The 19,277-nt window shown below is 43.5% G+C and overlaps 3 protein-coding genes and 1 pseudogene across 4 annotated transcripts; 1 reads left to right on the top strand and 3 right to left on the bottom strand.

Moving 5' to 3' along the window:
* Positions 1-85: 85 nt before the first annotated feature.
* Positions 86-5,004, bottom strand: LOC133902028 (beta-1,3-galactosyltransferase 7-like). Of its 2 annotated transcripts, none has more exons than XM_062343599.1 (11): positions 4,636-5,004; positions 4,410-4,512; positions 3,832-3,890; positions 3,555-3,745; positions 3,272-3,335; positions 2,777-2,849; positions 1,332-1,452; positions 1,158-1,245; positions 942-1,067; positions 746-855; positions 86-642 (listed from the first exon to the last, which is right to left on the bottom strand). In XM_062343599.1, exons 1-11 carry the CDS (start codon positions 4,740-4,742, stop codon positions 494-496), a joined length of 1,191 nt encoding a protein of 396 aa, XP_062199583.1. In that variant the 5' UTR covers positions 4,743-5,004; the 3' UTR covers positions 86-493. The 2 variants fall into 2 exon arrangements, with proteins under 2 accessions (XP_062199583.1, XP_062199584.1); XM_062343600.1 differs by having other exon boundaries at positions 4,410-4,509; positions 4,636-5,002.
* Positions 5,005-7,233: 2,229 nt separating this feature from the next.
* Positions 7,234-10,072, bottom strand: LOC133902456 (uncharacterized). Its single transcript, XM_062344046.1, has 4 exons — positions 9,823-10,072; positions 9,613-9,712; positions 7,818-7,970; positions 7,234-7,731 (listed from the first exon to the last, which is right to left on the bottom strand). The coding sequence occupies exons 1-4, from the start codon at positions 9,956-9,958 to the stop codon at positions 7,695-7,697; spliced, it is 426 nt and encodes a 141-aa protein (XP_062200030.1). The 5' UTR covers positions 9,959-10,072; the 3' UTR covers positions 7,234-7,694.
* A 403-nt stretch (positions 10,073-10,475) lies between these two features.
* LOC133901254 (transmembrane emp24 domain-containing protein p24delta4-like) lies at positions 10,476-15,371 on the top strand (annotated as a pseudogene).
* Positions 15,372-15,484: 113 nt separating this feature from the next.
* LOC133901253 (annexin Gh1-like) lies at positions 15,485-17,355 on the bottom strand. Its single transcript, XM_062342550.1, has 5 exons — positions 16,661-17,355; positions 16,335-16,565; positions 16,021-16,242; positions 15,838-15,927; positions 15,485-15,749 (listed from the first exon to the last, which is right to left on the bottom strand). Exons 1-5 carry the CDS (start codon positions 16,868-16,870, stop codon positions 15,534-15,536), a joined length of 969 nt encoding a protein of 322 aa, XP_062198534.1. The 5' UTR covers positions 16,871-17,355; the 3' UTR covers positions 15,485-15,533.
* Positions 17,356-19,277: the final 1,922 nt, after the last annotated feature.

Here is a 19,277-nt window from a genome sequence, read left to right as displayed (position 1 = left end):
TTTTTTTGACATATTTCTTGATCGCTTGCCGGTCCTGTGTAACCCCTTCCCATTTTGAGATGAGATGAGACGAGACGAACTCCACTTTTGAAGGACTGAAAAAAGACTCCACTTTTGAAGAAGCTTCTCTGCTGACCTGATCACAGCAATACTCCTAACTTATCTGTTGCAATAAGGGTAGTATAACTATAACACCACCGAGACAAGTATGATTTTCAAACGAGGCAAATGAACTAATCGAATGTAATCCTGTTTCTGCACTGACTGAAAAACATGTATACCCACATTACCCCTGTATGGCTGTGTGCCAGTATCACCTATCTCAACAAAAAAGAAAAGAATAAAGAAAAAAATGGTGTGTCCCTGCGGTTCTATAATCCTGCTGCTTCCTTTATCAGAGATCCATGCTTTCTTCTCTTCTCTTCTCCTTTCCTTTGTGATCTCATACAAAGTGGGCCTTCCTCGTCAGCCTGTGACCTTTATCAGCACCTTGTCAGAATGAGGCGCTCCAAATCGCATCATCTCCTTCGCTGCATCTCGAGTGCACGTATTTTAGCCTCTCAACTGGATTGCAGACCCCACTGCACTTCCAGTCGAACGACGCGACGCAAACGTTGCCTGCTTGCGCCTTCCACTCGCAGTCTGAAAGCGCATTTCAGAGAGCAAATATTGGTAAGCAGTGCTTCAGTGAATTAGAGATCTTCAGGAATGATCCATGGTGTGCAAAACAACTGAAGAAACTGACCTGGTGGTGTGCCACAGCACATGTCCCTGTCGTCGATGTGCTCCACATCTAGCCCGATAAACCATGCCCCCAGTGATACATCTTCGTTCGCGTATTTGTGCAATATAGGGCTGGTGATATGATGAACATAATGGCATCAGTAAGCAGTTCAAGGAATGAAAATTTTCTGAATGAGCACAGTGTTCTCTGGTCTTACTGGTTGATTGAGATGTAGGTGGCAAGATCCTTTGAGATGGCATATATCTGCCCGGTGGCATGGCGGAAGTACTTGTTCCCGTCTTCTCCGAATTTCCAGAACTCAGGCTCGTGGTATTTGGCATTTCTGATGAAAACGGCAGTGAAATGAAATTTGAAATTCATAGAGTTTGATGTATTGGGACTTCAAGTAGCTATGCTGTTTCAGAATAATTACTTGTCGGAAAGGACTGGTCCTGACTTCATACAACCGATATAGACCCGCGGTTTCAATTTATGCCGACCAAGGGTTGTGATGAGCATTCCTACGCAATTTAAAAACCATTTAATTACTAAATAACAAATCTCTCCAAGATGATTGCAGATTTCAGAGGATTATAATAAAGCTTACCTAGGTTGACATGAACATCATCATCCACCTTGACATAGAAGTCAGCATCCCATAAGGCCACAGCAGTGGAGAAGAATATCTTGGTCTTCGCAGATAGCTTGTGATACCCTTCAACATGGTCCTATATGCATGTATGGTTGCATCAGCACAAAGTTTAATACAGACGACAGCCCCCCATCAGGGGCGGAAAACAGATTTGGATGATTGCGGATTAATATAAAAGGAGGGCTTGGGACCATAGAATTGGAAAAGTTTTTGAGGGCCTAAGGATAAGATGGTTGTGGTACCAATGGACTGAAGAGGAAAGATCATGGTCAGGTATGCAATTGCCGTGAGATCAAACAGATAGGGGCCTCTTCATGGTCTCGATAAGGGTGATCATCGGAAGTGGAGGAAAAGCACGCTTCTGGTAGGATAGCTGGCTGAATGGCCTCACGCCAAGAGTCATCGCACCTGACCTCTACAAATTGGCTAAAAAAAGCATATGGCGGTCAAGGCAGAGCTTGATTCAGACAACCGGATAAAAGGGTTGCGGCAATTAACGACTCATGAAGAACTGGTCTAGTTCGTTGAACTTTGGATGCAGTTGCAAGAAGCGACACTAAACCAGAATATGGCATTGGATAGCAAATGGAGTGTACACAACTAAGAGTGCATACAACATCTAGTTCACAGGTGCTGTTAAAAAATACAACATGTGCCTTATTTGGACGGCAAAAGCAGAACCAAAATGCAATTTTTTCGCTTGGGTCCTGATGCAAGGAAAGATCATCATGGCTAAAAACTTACAAAAAAAGGAATTGGTCCAATGATTCGACGTGCCAACTCTACAAATCCGCGCTGGAAACGCCAGAGCACCTAGCCAAGGAGTGCCAGTTCACCCAACAAACTTGGGCGTTCATGGTGCAATGGAACCAATGGCCGCAATTACCAAGTCTAGCGCAAGGGATGAGCTAAAAAGTGTGGTGGCGTAAGGCGAGAGCGAAGATTGATAAAGCGCAATGAAGATATTTCAATGGTGTCGTGCTTTACTTTTAGTGGAATATATGGAAGGAAAGAGATCGAAGAATTTTCCCGTCAAAAGAGTTAAATCCCTTCCAAGTGGCGACCATGGCAAAGGAAGAAATAGATCAAAGGAAGTTGGCCTTTGAGGAATTCAGTAGTGCAATATCGATTTAGGCTAGAAGAATCTCCCTGGTTGTTTTCAAAATTCTTTTGGTTTTTGCCTGAGCTGAGCTGTCAAGTTAACCCCCCCCCCCCCCGGGTTGACCTAGTTGTTTCCCACACGGGGCGGTGTGGATCGGCTTTGTTTCTTATTATGTTGAACCTTTTTTTCTCTCGTTCTAATAAATCTTCGCAAAACTCATGCTGTCCTTTCGAAAAAATATATATATAAAAGGAGAAAACAGCGGTGTGGGTCAATAGTTGGAGAAAAATAAGCATACCAGCCTAAGAAAGTCGTGATGAAATTCATCCTCCGAGTCTATAGCCTTATCAAGGACATTGTTTGATATAGCACTGTAATACATAGATACCAGTAACTAAGTCAGCCAATGCATGTATTTAAATTCATGACACTGAGAAATATTTAGTGGTAAATTTCACCATCTGCAAGAAATGTTTGAAAAATGAAAACTGAATGAACTATTTGCCAAGGGCAGGCTTTTGTATGCCTCTTCTGGTATTTCATATATCAACCATATTACTTCTTTAAGTAATTTCACAGTAGTAATGATTAGTTTCTAAACCATCAGCAGTAGACATCAATTGAAAGGCCGCAATCTGATTTTTTCGGAGTTTGAGCTAAATGAATTACCATGTCAAACCTCTGGGAGGCACAACAGACCAATACATTGAGGTTACCTGGACTTCTTTTTCTTCCCACTAATATGTATTCCTTGAACTTCAGAAATACTGTAAGACGATGCAATTAACCTTACCTATGTCCTATCGTGAATCGAATGATGATTCCCTTTTCCTCTTCCAATTTCTTGAGCTTCTCACCTAATAAATAGCAGAGTTAGTTTAACAAGTAAACAGTACAGCAAGCACAGTAGAATGGAAGTAGCAGTCAGCCTTAATGGAGATTCCTGCAGCATTGCTTCTAGCTAGGAGCCTTGGAACAAGGAGCAAATTAAACAACAGGTAGCCTAGGCAAGGAACAAAATCATATTGCACTGCCCTATCAAAAAAGCAAATCATCTTGCATTGCAAAGCGTGAACCTTGTGGCATCCAGGTCTCCCTGACAGAATCCCGACGCTTCCTGCTACTGAAGGCGGTGTTGATCCCAATCACTACAAAAGCCTTCTTCCTTTGCTTGCTTAAGCCATTTGCGCTTCCCCCAAGCAGCTCATTGGTGCTGCGCTTGGCTGCCAGCTCCATCTGTAGTGTGGCGATTGACTTGTCTAAATATCTAAACACAAAAATGATACCCAAATTAGTCTCAATTGTCATTCAGATTTAGATAAAGAACAGTTTTCAGGGTTCATGCCGACGTACTGTATGGCCTCATGAGTCTTTGCCACCTCCTCCATTATGTGCCTATCTTCAGCTGGTTTCTGAAATCAAGAAAGGGAATTCAAAGTTACATCTCAAAAGGAAAACTAAAGAATTGAAGGACACAGATTTGGACGTCCGTGTAAAAGTACCTATCTTATCTTTCAAAAAGACTCGCTTCATATTTTGTTAGTATGAACCATGGTATTCTGTCGAAACGGTGTGTTCAAAAGTAGGATAAATTTTCAAAAACAGGTGTATCAAAACTACAGGGGAGTTGTATTTATCGATTCTTAAATGGTGTACTGTCGTTTCTGCATGTTCCCTAAAATGTTGGGGTATCTAATCGACGTTTTACAGCCGGGAAAAGCAAAACCGCATGTCCTGATAAATGCTGCTATAGCTGATATCTTTTTTTATTTTAGAAATCTCCATTGTTCATATCTGCAAAACGCGCATGATACATACAACAGCGTCTGAAGTAGCAAAGTGATCATATTATATAAAAAATCATGTTATAAAAACTTAAAAAAGGGATAAAGAAAAAATAAAGCTAAAGTTCATGGATTAGGCAGTCCTACCGGCTTGGCAACAAAATCTTCGGAAAGGCTCTGCAGCTCCCAGTCCTGCCGCCGGCGCGGCACCACGATTGAGTTCTGCCAGTCCGGCACCAATCCCAACCTGCTACAAAACCATCGCCCAATCCAGCATCAGTCACACAGCACCCATAAGCATCGCATCGCGCGCACGGCACACACCGGACATGGCTTCCAGGAAAGCAAGAACTGAAACCAATCTAGGACTCACTGGTCTGTGAACAGCATGCCGAGGAAGAAGCTGAAGACACAGAGGAGCAGTATCCGCCGCGACACCAGCCTCCTCTCCGAGACGGCGGCGCCGTTCTTGGGCTTCATCCCCCGTTCGATCGCTTGTGCTCCGGCTCCCTCGCCTGCAACCTCGTGAGCTCCCTCGCCTCTCTGTCTTCGTGTATATCTGTCCCCGGACGAGGGCGGCTCGTCCTATGCGTTTTGTGACCACAGCAGAGGCGAGCAAGGGGAAGGCGGCTTTATGAAGGTTCGAAGTAACCGAAGCTGAGGGAGACAACAGGAGGGAGGAGACGACTTATTTAATGGACTCAGAGCAAATGCTACGTTCACGGTGCAAGGGTGTGAACAGAGGATGGCTGATTTCTGGGGTAACTGTTATGGTAACCAATGCGAAGAATAGAACCATGGTTGTTACTCGAGAAATTGAGCCTGCCTCGATTTGGTAGTGGAGACCTTCGAGCGTTCCGTCCACCTAGACTCGAATCCACATGCTCATCTCTTTCGTATGTCAGATATTCTCTTCCTAAAATTTCAAAAGAAAAGGAACAAGGATTTCCAGTACCGGGAACCTTTGCTTAACCATCTGTAGCGTAGTTCGTTGATTTATAGATCTAGCTCATATGTACATGACGAATCTGGAATCAGTACTTGAAACATCTGCTTACTTTTTTCAAAAAGAAATCAAGATATTAGGAATCTCCTTGCTGGAAAAGCATATATACGAGATTAATGTCAACTTTTCATTACTTTCTTAAACAGTAGAAAGAATATTTTCTAAGAGTTCTTTTTGCTTCAGCACATTGAATTAACTAGTCCAATGCAATGTAAAAAGAGCATATTTTCTGGAATAAAAAGGAGTTATCTCCACCCTTTACACAAGCTTGCATATCGCTTTTATCTCTGGAGAATTTAACTTTAAATAAATAACATATTAAAAAGAGGTCCAACAAAGTATGTATTTTAAGCTTTACTTCCCCACCCAACTACCGGCAAAACAACCATGATTGCCGTGGAGCGCATTTTCCTCGCTCCCCTGCGTGCCTACCAGCGGAATCCTCCAACAAACAGAGTGTTTTGCAAAGCTCTAATTCTTTTCTCTAATCCGCTATATAAAAAATGAGTTAATCTAGATATCATTTCTTTCATTTTTTTTCTCGTATCTAATAAAATCTCTACTGTTTAAATAATTTAATTACTTTTACTATCCCCTTATTCTCCCACTGTTAGACTACCTTTAACTATATTCCCTTCATTTCGTTCCTTTCTCGATTCTCTTCCCCGTTCCTATTCATTTTATTTTCTCTCATCTCCAACAGCTTTCCTTCGAGAGGAATCACGAAGGGAAATGAGAGAGAATATCGTTCTAAAGAGAATGACCCTGAGAATCCTATTGTGAAGGAAAACCGTTAGAGCGCTGAAAAAAACGGAAATCCCTTTACGACGGGAATCTCCCCGCCAAGGAAACCGTTAGGTTCAGTCTTACCAGCTACGCGTTGCACGGAAACCCACGCGCGGGGAGGCGCCCGTACGCGCTGCGCGCCTGGCCTGGCCTGTCCCTCTCGGGCGCCCGCGCCCGCGCCCGCAGCCGCCGGCGACGGCAGGGTGTTCGGCGTGACTCCGGCCTGTACAAGCAGCAGTAGTATCGCGTTCTCATATATTCACTCGCACAGGAGTGGTCGGGTGGATTTACCCCGGCAAAGCAGGTAGTTTCACCGGAGAATCCACGTACGAGCGTGACCCGCACTACCGTGTCAGTTCGTCATACTTCAACCCGGTACTTGTGCTAGACTATATAGGAACGCTAGAATTTCACACTAAATTTATAGGATACGGGTGGGGGGGGGGGGGAGGGACTGGAAAATTCCATGTGTTCCAAACTGGTCCGTGAGGTCTGTTTAGAACTTTGAAATTTCTTGATTTCACGGGGAATTGAACTGATTTGGAACCCGATTTTGATCCGCTATTGAATGATTTATCTCCGAGTTAGTCCTTCCTCTCTAGTCCTCTGGATTAAAAAATTTATGGTCCAGGCGCGGTCTAACTTCTTGAATCCCAGTCGCAGCACCACTACGATTTTTCTACCATTTCATAATGCACTGGTACTGAGAGCTTTCCAGGTCGTTGGGTTACAAACATACGATTGGCATTTCCAAAGCACGTGTTGGCCGGTCTAAACGCACTGTAAACTTGAGGGAAAGCGACGAACTTGAGGGAAAACACTGAGCGTGCCGGACTGATAAGATGCTCTCCACGGGGACAACAAAGAACGCAGGCAGGTGATGTCCGGCCGGCAGGTGGGTCCCGCGCCGTCTACAAGGCGCCGGGCCCATTGCTTCTAGGAAATTCAATTCGCATCTCGTGAACGGAACGGAACGGACAAGAAAAGCTGGGTTCCAGCAGTCCAGAAACGGTGTTTTTCAGGTAAGTTCATCAGTACAAGAACGCAACTGTATATTATCTATTGCTATATCTGATTACGCCGAGGATCTGTTGCTTGGAGATGAAAAGAAAAGAAATAGATGGCCGAAATATCTCCCAGACGGCCATACGGTATAGTAGCGTCATATGATGCACTCCCAAAAAGAACAGATCGATAAATTATCTTCTGGTGATGCAATGCAAGCATTGTTATTGCCTTTCCAGTTTCCATGTCGATGCTGTTCAACAGTTTAGCAGCACTAACAAAGAAATAGGGTGCAACAGCATCTGGATTAACTGAAGTCAACTGGAACAGACTAGGAGGCGAGGTGACAGTAACTTACAGCAGGAGACAGTCAATTGCGGCATTGCAGCAATTTTCGAGCTTACAATTGATTGTCACTTCCAGTTCGACCTGAAGATATGCATGATGCATCACAAGGATTTGGGACAAGCGTGCACTGGAGCTGAGCATCATTTCAGAAAGCAGTCAGATATGCACAAGATGAAACAACCGGTCTTTCGACTCCACAATGGGCATGATTTTCCTTCACACAAAATCATACACTGGTAGAAATATTTTTCTTTTCGCAAGATAGCCGGCTCAGAACATTATGACCCTTAATCCTCAGTGGGGCACGTCCAATATATTAACCCACTGCAAGAATGATGAAAAGTCAGATACAAACTGGACTGAGTGAATGATGGAATGAGAGAGAAAGTTGATGAAGAATGAAGATATACCTTATCAACACAAGAACACATTGCAGAACACCAGCAACACCAGTCCACACAGACGGGCCCTTGTCGGTCAGGGCATCTTGCACCAATAAACCCACAGATCCAGCTAGGCAGACAAAAGATACGACATAGGCCACAAAAAGCCAAAGCTTCACTCTGCGAAATAACAAACCAATATTACTATAATTCCATGCAGTATCAGAAGCAAATCGCTCTTAAAATCTAAATACTACTGGAATACACTCTAGCACGCCCATCACTGGTCTATTAAACTCTTGACAAAACAAAAAGGTGAGGAATTTTCAGATGCGCATAAAGTATGTGCGTTGCATTAGGAGATACCAGCAAGGATTGCGATATGACTAACTGAGCCTGATAAAAGGTATGCGCAACAGCACAGCACAATGCTCCAAACTATGAAGTTCCTTTGGTAGAAAGTACAAAGCTAGTGTGAGATTTGAACTGTAGAAAGTTAGTTGTGTGCATTGGATACTAAACACTTCTTTTGTCTGCAACATATCACATACGACTTACCAACAACTTTTCCTTAATTTTACACCTCTCTTACACTATTGTTTAAGTGCATAGGAATTTGCATCTAAAAGCTTTACCTTTTTGCAGGCACCATTAAAATCTAGAGTTACAAAAATAACTTAATCTGACTTGGATCTCGTCACTCTAGTTGCACAAAGACCTTTTGGCGTTTTTTGTCAATAGTTACTAACATGACGAACAAACGGTGCAATTGGAAACAAAAACTACATATAATGGAGTAGCCTAAGATCTCAGCACATTTAACTTCTCGATAGCTAGGGCGCAAATCATCATTAAACCTGTCAGAGTTGTGGAGGAGCTAAAAAGTAACAGAGAATGCAAATTAACAACACAAAGAGTCCTAGTTCTACCTAAGTGCATAAGTTATACTTGACAGACAGAGGTGTCAGATTCGGATTGCATTACTCTTAACAAAAACAGGGATATGGAAGCAGACCGACCCATGAACATGGATCATTTGTCAAAAGGTAACTACCCTCAAAAGATATATGAACTGATTTAGTTGGTAAAACAACCAAAAGAGAAGTCCACTGGTTGACTTAGTTGTCTAAGTAGTATGTAGTTCCAAAATCTCTTAAAAATCGTCATTAGGACTTTCCTGAACACTTGCTTATAATCAGATTAACAAACACTTCAACATATCATCAATTCTAAGAATCATATAGGAGCCTAACTAGATTCAACATAAAGCAGTTTTTGCCCCCACTTCTTGATAAATGAATAGCAGAGTTGCCTAAGTGGGAAGGCAATTGTTTAAAGTTTAAACGTGTCACTCAAGTTAGTATATAATCAACCAATGGGAAGTTGGGAGCCTCTTGGATCTTTACAAAATATTTCCAGCTTATAATCACAGTGGGGTCCTAATTTAAACTTCTGAATGCCAACTTAGGAAGATGAAAATTGACGCACAGTATTTAACTTTTCAGATAAATTTGTAGTAATGTTACTTTAGACATAAACTAAGCAAGCCCTATCCAACTATGCTGAGAAGCTGTTTGCATATTTGTGTTCAGCAGGAAACAGATGCCTGTTGTCGCTGATCCCATTATTTACATGCATTCTAAAAAAAATCTTAAATCATACGCACCTAACTAATTAAACATGTTTTTATACTGTTACTATTTCAGTTGCACAGATAATGTATCATGCAATCAGGGTTCAGTTCAATCAACTGGATTTTAATACCCCAAATCCATTCACCAATTAGATTAACCGATGCAAAATTGAGCATAAATAACCTCACCTCCACTCGGAATCGTCTCCGTACGGCGAGTAATAATCGTATCCGATCTCATCCTTGTTCACGCAATTGAACATGAGCGCCGCCAGCGAGGCGAAGATCCCTGCAAATCACCGCGCCCAACGAAATCACACCCATCAACTACAAACCCAAACCACGCACGAAATCAAAAGGGCAACTTCACCAAGACCGAATAGGGCTTCCTGCTCTCACCCGGGAGGTAGTGAAGGAAGGAGACCTGGACGGCGCTGCAGACGACGGCGTCCACCCAGAACCACCAGCCCGCGCCGAAGACGGCGCCGGCCACGCCCGGCCCGATGATCGCCCACAGCAGCGCCAGGTTCTCCATGGCCGCAACCTCTCCTCAAGTCCTCACCAACTCCTCTCACCAAGCAATCTCCTTGCTTGTTCGTTGCTCCCTTCACCCTTTTCTTTTTTGCCGAATTATTTTTCCCAAGTGGAGACTGGAGGCTGCGGAGAGTGGATGGAGACTTCGTCATTTGGGCCGAGATGAAATTAAGCTCAAACTTTTCGGCCGCAACCAAAGCCCATCACGGTTACGATTGGGCATTGCTTGTTCATGGACCTGCCGAATCGCGTTAGATATTGTCACATCCGTGTTCTCCTAGAGAAAAAATAAATAAAAATCTCTCTTTCTGACCCAGCGTAGCTCTCTGCTTTGCGTCGCACTGCACCGCTCGTTTCGTCACCATCCTCTGCTCTGCGCCGCGCCACGCCGCTGTTCCATCATCACGCGTCGCTCCCTTAAGCCTTGAGTCTATCCTCGCACCCGCTCCACCGTCGTGCCAATGCCATCACTGTATAAAGAGCAACAGTGCCCTCTTCCTCCTCTCCACACCACAACACCACATCTCTCTCCCTCATCTCCACTTCCTCCCTCACTCCTTCTGCGAGCACCGCCGTTGGTGAGCTCCACTACCATTCCCCTCTATATCCCTGCCCACTAAAGAACCGTACCTTAGCATGTCTTCCTTGCCATTGTCGGTCGCCACTTCTTCACAGTCGCCGGCCATCGCCCTCGCCGGCCACATCCGCCCCCGTCCGGGCCAGATCCACCAGTTGCTCGTCGGAGCCGTTGCCACCCTCCGTCGCCGGCGCGCCCGCCGTCCACCACCTCCATCGCCTCCTCCCTCTCCCCCTCCGCTGACAGGTGAGCTCGTCCGGCCGAGCCGGCCACCTCTCCCTATCCCTTATTCTCTCTCCTTCTCACTGACAGGTGAGCCCGCCCGACCAAACCGAGTCCATCACCACCCTTTAGCCGATCCTAAGCCAAGCCGTGAGCCAAGCTGAGCCAAGAAACATTCTAAGAATATTCTTTTTTTTCATGGTTTTCTCTCTCGGTAAAACTTTCAAAGCTCATTTCTCCTCCGTCCTAACTCTGTTTTTGACGATTCTTCCACCGATATTCATCTAAATTCAAGATCTACCAAACCATGTTAATTCCATAATTTTTTTAATTTAATTAGTTTTTAATAAAATCATTTGATTGATTGCTTGTATGTACATTTTTATCGTTTGTTGTGTTTATTAGAGGAATGCGCGTTCGAGGAAGACCCAGAGGATCTAGAGTTTGACAAAGGAGCGGACAACGAAGACAAGTCCTACACCGTTGATCATGTTAATCCTATGTTTTTAAATACAACCCGTAGAGCCATTATTTCAATAGGGATATGCATGTTTAAGTTAATAAATGTAATTTTAAAGAAAATGCTAATGTAGTTATGACCTAGCTTGTTTATGTCATGCCTTGATATGGTCACCTTTATTCCGTTGAAACCCTAGAAGATCCTCAACATCAACTATAATGATTGTTTGGATGAATACTTGTTTACTAGCATACTTAGAATTGCTTTGCTCAAATGAAAGAACTGGGATAATTACATGGGTTAATCATATCTTTTCAAAAAAATATGAAGTGTTGTGTCTTGGTGTGTGTGTGAGAGAGATTTGTGTTCTTGAAAAACTCTAGTGTATTATTGACAGGGTGAGTAAGGTACCCTATAAAAGTGAGAACTACTTTGGAGCAAGGTTCGTCTTTATGGTGTTCTTGCTGAGAGACATTTGTATCGGTTGTATAAGGACTGGTTCGCTGTAACATCCTATCTAGTAGTGGCAACTCCTTCAACTTAGTTCGGTACCTACTCGGAAGCCGGTAATGGCACCGGGGACCAGGAGAAGACTTGGGTAATACGTAACCCAAGGTCCGGCTGGTGATATTGTTAAGGCTATGTCAAAACCTTGGGATTGCTAAGTGGTCCTTTCTGTGGATATTCTAAGGCCCCTGATATCTTAGTCCCCGTTGGTGGATATTGTGGCTACGTTGTGAGGACGTTGCGTCTCGTTATGACAGTTCCACTAGTTGCTAAGGTTAAAGTCTATACATATCTTGTGGTTAAAGTGTACAACCTCTACATAATGTTAAATCTATCCGGATAGTCGTGCACTCGGTCAAGAACATGCTATGGTTCGATCACAGTGATTAGCTTTCTAGCGTGAGTACTTCCTTGGCGTATGAGTGGGTAGTGTGCACGTGTTTTTAAAAAGTATTGGTTGTGTATGGAGTATCCCAGACTGTGTGTTCACGGCAAAAGAAGTGTGGGAACTGACGAGATAGAAATATCTCCTCTAGGGCCAACAACCTCATAAACTCAACTTATGTGTTTCCCTCAACAATGTTTTAAGATAGTCTTTGCAAATTAAACCTTGTATCAAAAATTAGCTTTCTACAGAACCTAAAGACTCCACAGCCTTATCTCTGATCTATTTTTATGCATCTAATGTCTCGCTGAATACCTTATGTACTCACTCTTGCTATATGTGAATTCAAATGATCGAGAGACCGACTTCGTCGAAGGTGAAGAGGAAAAATAGAAAAGATAGGTTTCTTTCACACTCAAGCTGCCTGTAGGGTTTGGGTCGCTTTTGAGTTATTTTTGTTGTGCTATGAGGTTTTGTTTAATTATGCCTATGGATTTTTATTGTAATAAATTATGTATTGTTTCTTAATATCGTACTTTAATCGATATATGTATATGATATCTACTTCTGTTAAAAATATATACGTACCAGTTACTGATACAAGAACCGTTATGAGTTGCAGTTGATCCGAAGGAGGGCTCCGACAGAGATGGACGCTGTGGTGCTTCGACTTCGGCGATTGGACATCGGGCAGTTGGAGCAGCCGGAAGAGGCAATGGTGCGAGGTGGCGCGTGGGCCGCGGCGATGGCGGTGGCGACGTGGTGGATGGCGGCAGGGGCGGGGGCATTATGGCTGGAGATTCAGCGGTCGGCGACCAAGTGCGTGTCGGAGGAGATCCAACCCAACATCGTCGTCATCGGCGACTACTCCGTCCTCTAAGAGCACCACCACACGCACCCCACCGTCTCCGTCAAGGTAATCATCTCACCGGGGCCGGATTAGGATTGATCGGGATGTCACAATGTGAGAGGTGAGGTGCGAATGGTAATGGCCTACACGGCGAAATGGTGAGGGTCGGTCGCAGAAGAATGATCCGTTGCATTGGAACCGGATTAGTACATGTCCATTGGAAATGAAAAGGGGGAATGCGTTATCCATGAGTGTTGCTCTGGTTTGTGCATTTGATATATTTCAGTGATGATTTTCTGATGTTGTGGAAGGTAGTTATCAAATATTGGTAACAATTGATGGCAACTTGAGCACATTGTACATGTGAGTATGTGACTAGCTATTGGCATTTTGAAGGCCATTGGGATCTAGTATTCATCTATCTCCTTTCATTTGATGCACACACTGTTTGTGGGTATGCACAGAAAAATAATCATTTTATCATTCTTCTTGATAAAATGTGTCGCTACATTCATAAACATTGATCAGGGCCGTCGATTAGCATGTGCAGGGTGGGTGATCGCACAGGGCCCCCACCCTGCAAGGGCCTCATGTAGCCATCAATCCTACCTTACTAAAGTTAATTTCTATAAGTTTAAGTTATTAATTAGGTCAGCAACCCATTAATTTGATCATTCATCTCACTGCGAACAGCTACGTCTCATGAATTTTCGTGCGAAGATTAGATATAACTATACTACTAGTACTAAGCATGTTTTAGCCTTTAGGTGTAACTGAATTTTCATCACCTATTTAAATTGGATACTATTGTATAGCATATAGAATATAAATAGACTCTTCACAAACCACAACTCTTCTAGATTGGACATTATTATATTTTTATGAATTTCTCAAATATTCCTCTTTTATTATAAATATTGACCACATATAACATTAATTCTGTTTTTAACGGTACACATACAATTGTATTCGAGAAAAGATGTCTTCTTTTCTGATAGTGTAATTTTAATTTTGCATATGGCCCCTATATACTGCGGTACAATCCTGACATTGATATGATCAAGGATTGACTGTAGGAAGAGTAGTTATTTACTTTATGTTAGGGCTCTTTATCACCGTTTACATTTGAACAATGAACAGAATAGTACTTAAAATAGGACGCATTGATGATTCCTTTTTGTCCGTGTGCCCTCCCTATTTTTTGTTCTATATAGAGATAAAATTTATACCTTGTATTATATTTGGTACATCGAAAGTATCTCTATTTCATTGTTAGTTCTAACCGTTCACTCATGAAGATTGTAACATGTTGTTCCAATAACATGTTATTGATGCGTCACTTAGGGATACTGAGACCTGCAAATAGAGATAATTTACGAATAGACAACATTTTGTTGGACCAATTCATGATTATGAGTCAGGGGTGTGTGAAATCAACCCTTTTATTGTTATGTGTATCTGCAAATTAGTTTCCCATTTGCATTCATGATAGCCTATTTGTTCACTTGTGAAGAAGGCCAGATGGGGTGTGCATTCCAGCAATTTCATGTGTATAAGCTTCCATCCTATTTGCACATGGTAGCAGTAGAACGTAAATCTTTTTTTTTTTCCTTTTCACTTTATTGAAAACATAGGCTCTTTACATTTTTACTGAGAAGGGAAATGGGGATTTATGATAGCACATTATTTCATTTTCGATTTTTCCTATTCTGCCAACTTGCTTAAATTCCTGAGGGCATTATTTTTGCAGGTTACATCCCCTTTTGGAGACATTGTGCATAAGAAACAAAAGGTTTCAATGGACCAGTTTGCATTCACCACAGGCTGAAGCAGGAAACTACCTAGCTTGCTTCTCGGTTGATGGAGAGGACAGGGGGTTAGCGGTGAAACTAAATCTTGAGTGGAAAATTGGGATTGCTGCCAAAGATTGGGATTTTGTCACTAGAAAGGAAAAGATTGAGGTTAAGTACATGGATATGTAGTGTTTATTTGTTGTTTTATTTTATCTCCCTTTTGAATAACATTGACTTCCATAACCAGGGAGTTGAGCTCGAGTTGGTCAAGCTTGAAACATCTGTCCAAGCAATCCATGAAAACCTTCTCCTGTTCAGATCCAAGTTAGTGCACCCACTTCCTTTTCTAGCTCGATGTGTTGGTCATTCGTGTACCTGACTGATACCTTAGGCCGTACCCAGTTTATCTAACAAAATTGCTCTCGATGCAGAGAAGCTAACATGAGCGATGTCAATGAGAAGACAAATGCTACGATCATGTGGTTGAGCATGATGGCTCTTATTGTTTGCATTTAGTCTCTGTTTTGCAGATATGGCATCTACAGGAGTACTTCCGAAAGAAGAAGCTCATATAAATGACATTTGTGCAATAACTTAATTTTATGTTCTACTTATTGTATATGAGATCGGATAATTTTCCCATCATGTGTCAGGAAATAACAATTTTGTAATCAAACTGGTAGCATCTTATAACCTAAAATCCCAGGTTCGTATGACATGCGACTGTTGTTCAACTTACTATAGAATTTTATTCCATTGACAAGTCAAGGATTTCTCTACTTTCAACGTGAGGCCACTGATCCTCCTGCCACAGCCACAAGAAAATCTCTGTAATCACTCGCAGGCAAGCTTTCAAGGACGAAGTCTGCAAGGTTCCTTCCATAACTACTCTTGAACTCTGATTTGATCTCGTCCATACCGACGTCGTCGCTGCCCAAGATAGCCCTTGTAACCAACCTTTTATCGGTTGCTGCACATTGCATACTTCTTTGCAGTAACTGAAAAGACCAAGAACAGATGATTGAGTCAGACCACATATGTTTTGATACTGCCTGCTTTGATACTGAACAAAGGGTTTTGTGTCACCTTGGAGTAATACTTGGAGGGACTGTAGATGCACCTGACAACAACTCTCAGAGATTCTCCAAACTCACCAGACCCATTCATCTTCAGTGCCTGCATAGACACAATGTTGCATAACAGCCTAAGAACAGAGTCATTAGTAAGGTTGTATGAAAGGGATGCCATCAGGTCGTTGGGTTTGCTTGCCTTGGTGTAATCATGCCCATATATGTGTTTGTAGCTGCATAACGCCAGCCTGAGCTGTGGGATGCTCCTCTTGCTGAACATCTCAAGGATCACAGCCTCGTCGACGCCCGATCCGGCGCTGCCGTTCTTCGCATCGTACAGCCTCCTCGCGTCGCATTTCGCAATGTGCTGGCTGAGCTCATCGTGGTGCGACTTGCGGGAGGCCGCAAGAGCTACCAACAGCTGCTCAGATCATCAACAGAACGACAGTGTCAGAAGTGAGTTCACACTTCACAGTAGAAAACTGAAGAACAATGAGAAGCAGGGGTACATGCCCTCTGGTACGGATGAGACGGCTCGGTGGCCATGTCCTGCTCCAGGTTCCTCCTGAACTTGGCCAGGTACGCCTGCTTGGTAAAGAAGAGCTGGTTCTGCTTCCGCCGCGTGAAGACCTCGACCAGGGCCCGGTGGCCGGCCGCAGTCATGCCGCCCTCTACCGCCTCCCGCACCATGATCGCGTCTCTCTCCGCTGGCTCGAGCGTCCACAGGTAGAGCAGCTTGCAGAGCTGGACGAAGAAACACTCATGGTAAGGAAACACTCATGGTGAGGACTCACCGTGAAGGCTCAAGTGAAGCGGAGTCGCTCTGCCCCTGTGCTCACCTCATCCTCCTGGTTGGCCACGAGGGTCTCGTGCAGCCGTTCGGCGAGGTCCTCGCCGAACGTTGCACGGTAAGCCGCCCTGATCTGCTGTCTCTCGGACGGGCTCCGGGGAGCCAGGAGGAGGCCCAAGCGTCGGGGTTGGCTGCACGCGTCGTGGATCTCTCTGCACTCCTCTTCAAAGCCCGTAGTGACAGGAGGCTGAGAGGCCATGGTTGCCGGATGCTGAAGTGTTCGATGCAGAGAACTCGGTTAGATTGGCCAGCGAATACGCGGCTATATAAATATCAGGCATTGCTCATGGTTTCCTTTCTTCCAAAGGAGGGAGAAAGTTATCTCGGATGGCAAAAGAGGAGGAAGGAAAAGGGAACATGAGGAGCAAATCCGAGTCATAATACTCAGTGTGGACACTAAGGGCAAGGAGCAGGATTTCAGAGAAGCAAATCTTGGAATTAGCCTTTTCAGCTTCTTCTGATCTCCTTTGAATGTAAATGAATCACCTAGATCCTACGATGTTTAATACTCCTTATAGTACGATCCGGATAAACATCACGTAATTCGTTTAGTGGTGTTTGAGGGTGTGTTCTTTGGAGAATGCACATATCGATCAGTGGTTGCCAGGAGAAAAGATCCTACACATATGTGCCAAATAAGATGCAAGTGCTGCAAAGTTAGCCCACTAAACTGTGAAAAGGATTCAGAAAGTTGGCTCTTTTTCGTGAAGAACTCACACTGCATTCACCTACTTTTTGCAGCTGATGGTATATTATTGGCACCCGCTCGTGGATTCCCAGTAGGATATGAGTCAAATCCGCCTTCTTTGCTCTTTGGTCGGTGACTTTGCCTTTTGTTGTTGGCCGGTTGGCTGGCCCCCGTTCTCCTTTTGCCGAACAGAGATGAATCGTCCAGAAATCAGTGAACTTTCTTGGACCCCTTTTCAGCTCAGAAGTCTGTGTGCATTGATATTTGTTCATTTTCCTTGTCAAAGCACGATCCAACTAGGAATGTATAGATCAGAGATTTCAATTTCATTTTACAAAAAATTCGTTCACCAGCGAAAAGTCCAAAATTTATAAAATTTCACAAAATTTCTCATTTTTCATTCTCTGCTCTGTTGATTCTACATATGAGTGAAAGAAAATTTTAAAATTAGATATTTACCTATTAGTGAAATTTTAATCCCTAATAACATGGATGCTTATCTGTTGCCCAGTGCCACTGGTGCTTTCTCTAGGTCATACCACACATGGTCAAGACGAAAGTGGATCACAGGACGAGAAACTAGATTCGTCACTTCACTTGGCCTCATTTTGCTTCGAAGGTGCCGAAGGTAATGCCCCAGCAATGGAGATTTCCACTGTTACGTTTGGGATGGCACACGGCAGCAATAGATTTTTCTTGCGAGATGGCTTGGTAGCTGTAGCACCATGAGCTTGCTAGACACAGTAGATGCGTGCTCCCCTGAGCCGCTGCGCGCGGGTGTGCCGAGGCGTGGCAGGCAAGGTGCACAGCGTGGTGAGGCGGTGGCTACGCTCCTGTGCACACATCAAGGTGAGTTTGGTTAAAACATAAAGTTAGATGGAATATGATCGTTCGTATTTTTGTTAGATATGTTGATTTAATTTTTTATTTGGTAGTATGATATGGTGATTCAATTTCTTTAATTTTTTATTTGGTAGCATGATATGATGATCAATTTCTTGTTTAGTTAAACGGATATAACTTGAAAATGGTTAGTCAAAATTTTATGAGACTTTTTCATCATATATTTAGTTTCTCATCAAAATATAATCATACGAGATCTTATGTCGGGGGATGATCCCAGACAATAAATCAAGAGTATACCGGATGATGTGCGTGTTGATCTACGTTTCTAGTGGATATATATTGAACTGGACCTAGAAACACATGAATTTATCCAGGTTCATACCTCCCGTAGAATAATAGCCCTATATCATATGTATTGTCTTATGAGTTAGGTGAACTTGTTACAAAGTATATTCTCTTCTCCATACAAACAGGGTCTTCACCTCTTTATATACTCAGGGAAAAGATGTTTATACAAATGGATCGTGCCAAAACAGGTAATAGACTTACACATGACGAAGCTTAGCTATTCCTAGCTCATCATGATGGTGGGTAAGCACACCAACCCCGCTATGGTCATCCTGCACGCCCTGTACCATCAACGAACGTCGTCACGCTCACCCGTCAGACCATCCCGCGGCATTAAATGTTACATGATGGGTCACTGCAACACCATACCGCCCCACGATCATGCCTCGATGAAAGCGAGTGCCTAGGGAAGAAAAATACTCGAGTTGACAGTATTAAATGAGACTTGACTGGTTATGTAAGTAGCTGCTCTGCGACCAGCATGATTGCAGGATTTTGCTTTGCGACCAAGGGCTGGTCGCACGAGCCTCGCAATGATCATGTGATGAGGCCGTGGTCTTGACAATACCTAACTGCCAGCTGAGATATAACATTGACCCTTTAAATTGAAGTACCCATGGTTCCTTTCGTCATCTCCCTTAGCCTCTAAGTCTTCACACTCAGAGTCCTTCATCTCCGTCTCCATTCTTTCCCTCGCCACATCTTCCATTTCATCCGATGGAAC

Source organism: Phragmites australis, chromosome 20 (assembly GCF_958298935.1).
Source record: "Phragmites australis chromosome 20, lpPhrAust1.1, whole genome shotgun sequence".
Lineage (NCBI taxonomy): Eukaryota > Viridiplantae > Streptophyta > Magnoliopsida > Poales > Poaceae > Phragmites > Phragmites australis.
Note: the sequence above shows the minus strand (reverse complement) of the source record. Positions and strands in the feature narration are given on the sequence as shown.

Coding starts and splice junctions, on each gene's coding strand:
- LOC133901253 (XM_062342550.1), bottom strand. CDS start 16,870: ATGGCCTCTCAGCCTCCTGTCACTACGGGCTTTGAAGAGGAGTGCAGA. Junction 16,243..16,334: donor CGTCTCATCCGTACCAGAGG/GCATGTACCCCT, acceptor TGATCTGAGCAG/CTGTTGGTAGCTCTTGCGGC. Junction 15,928..16,020: donor ATGGGCATGATTACACCAAG/GCAAGCAAACCC, acceptor GTGTCTATGCAG/GCACTGAAGATGAATGGGTC.
- LOC133902028 (XM_062343599.1), bottom strand. CDS start 4,742: ATGAAGCCCAAGAACGGCGCCGCCGTCTCGGAGAGGAGGCTGGTGTCG. Junction 1,453..2,776: donor ATCACGACTTTCTTAGGCTG/GTATGCTTATTT, acceptor ACATGCATATAG/GACCATGTTGAAGGGTATCA. Junction 1,246..1,331: donor TGATGTTCATGTCAACCTAG/GTAAGCTTTATT, acceptor TAAATTGCGTAG/GAATGCTCATCACAACCCTT.
- LOC133902456 (XM_062344046.1), bottom strand. CDS start 9,958: ATGGAGAACCTGGCGCTGCTGTGGGCGATCATCGGGCCGGGCGTGGCC. Junction 9,713..9,822: donor CTTCCTTCACTACCTCCCGG/GTGAGAGCAGGA, acceptor GGTGATTTGCAG/GGATCTTCGCCTCGCTGGCG. Junction 7,971..9,612: donor GGAGACGATTCCGAGTGGAG/GTGAGGTTATTT, acceptor GTTATTTCGCAG/AGTGAAGCTTTGGCTTTTTG.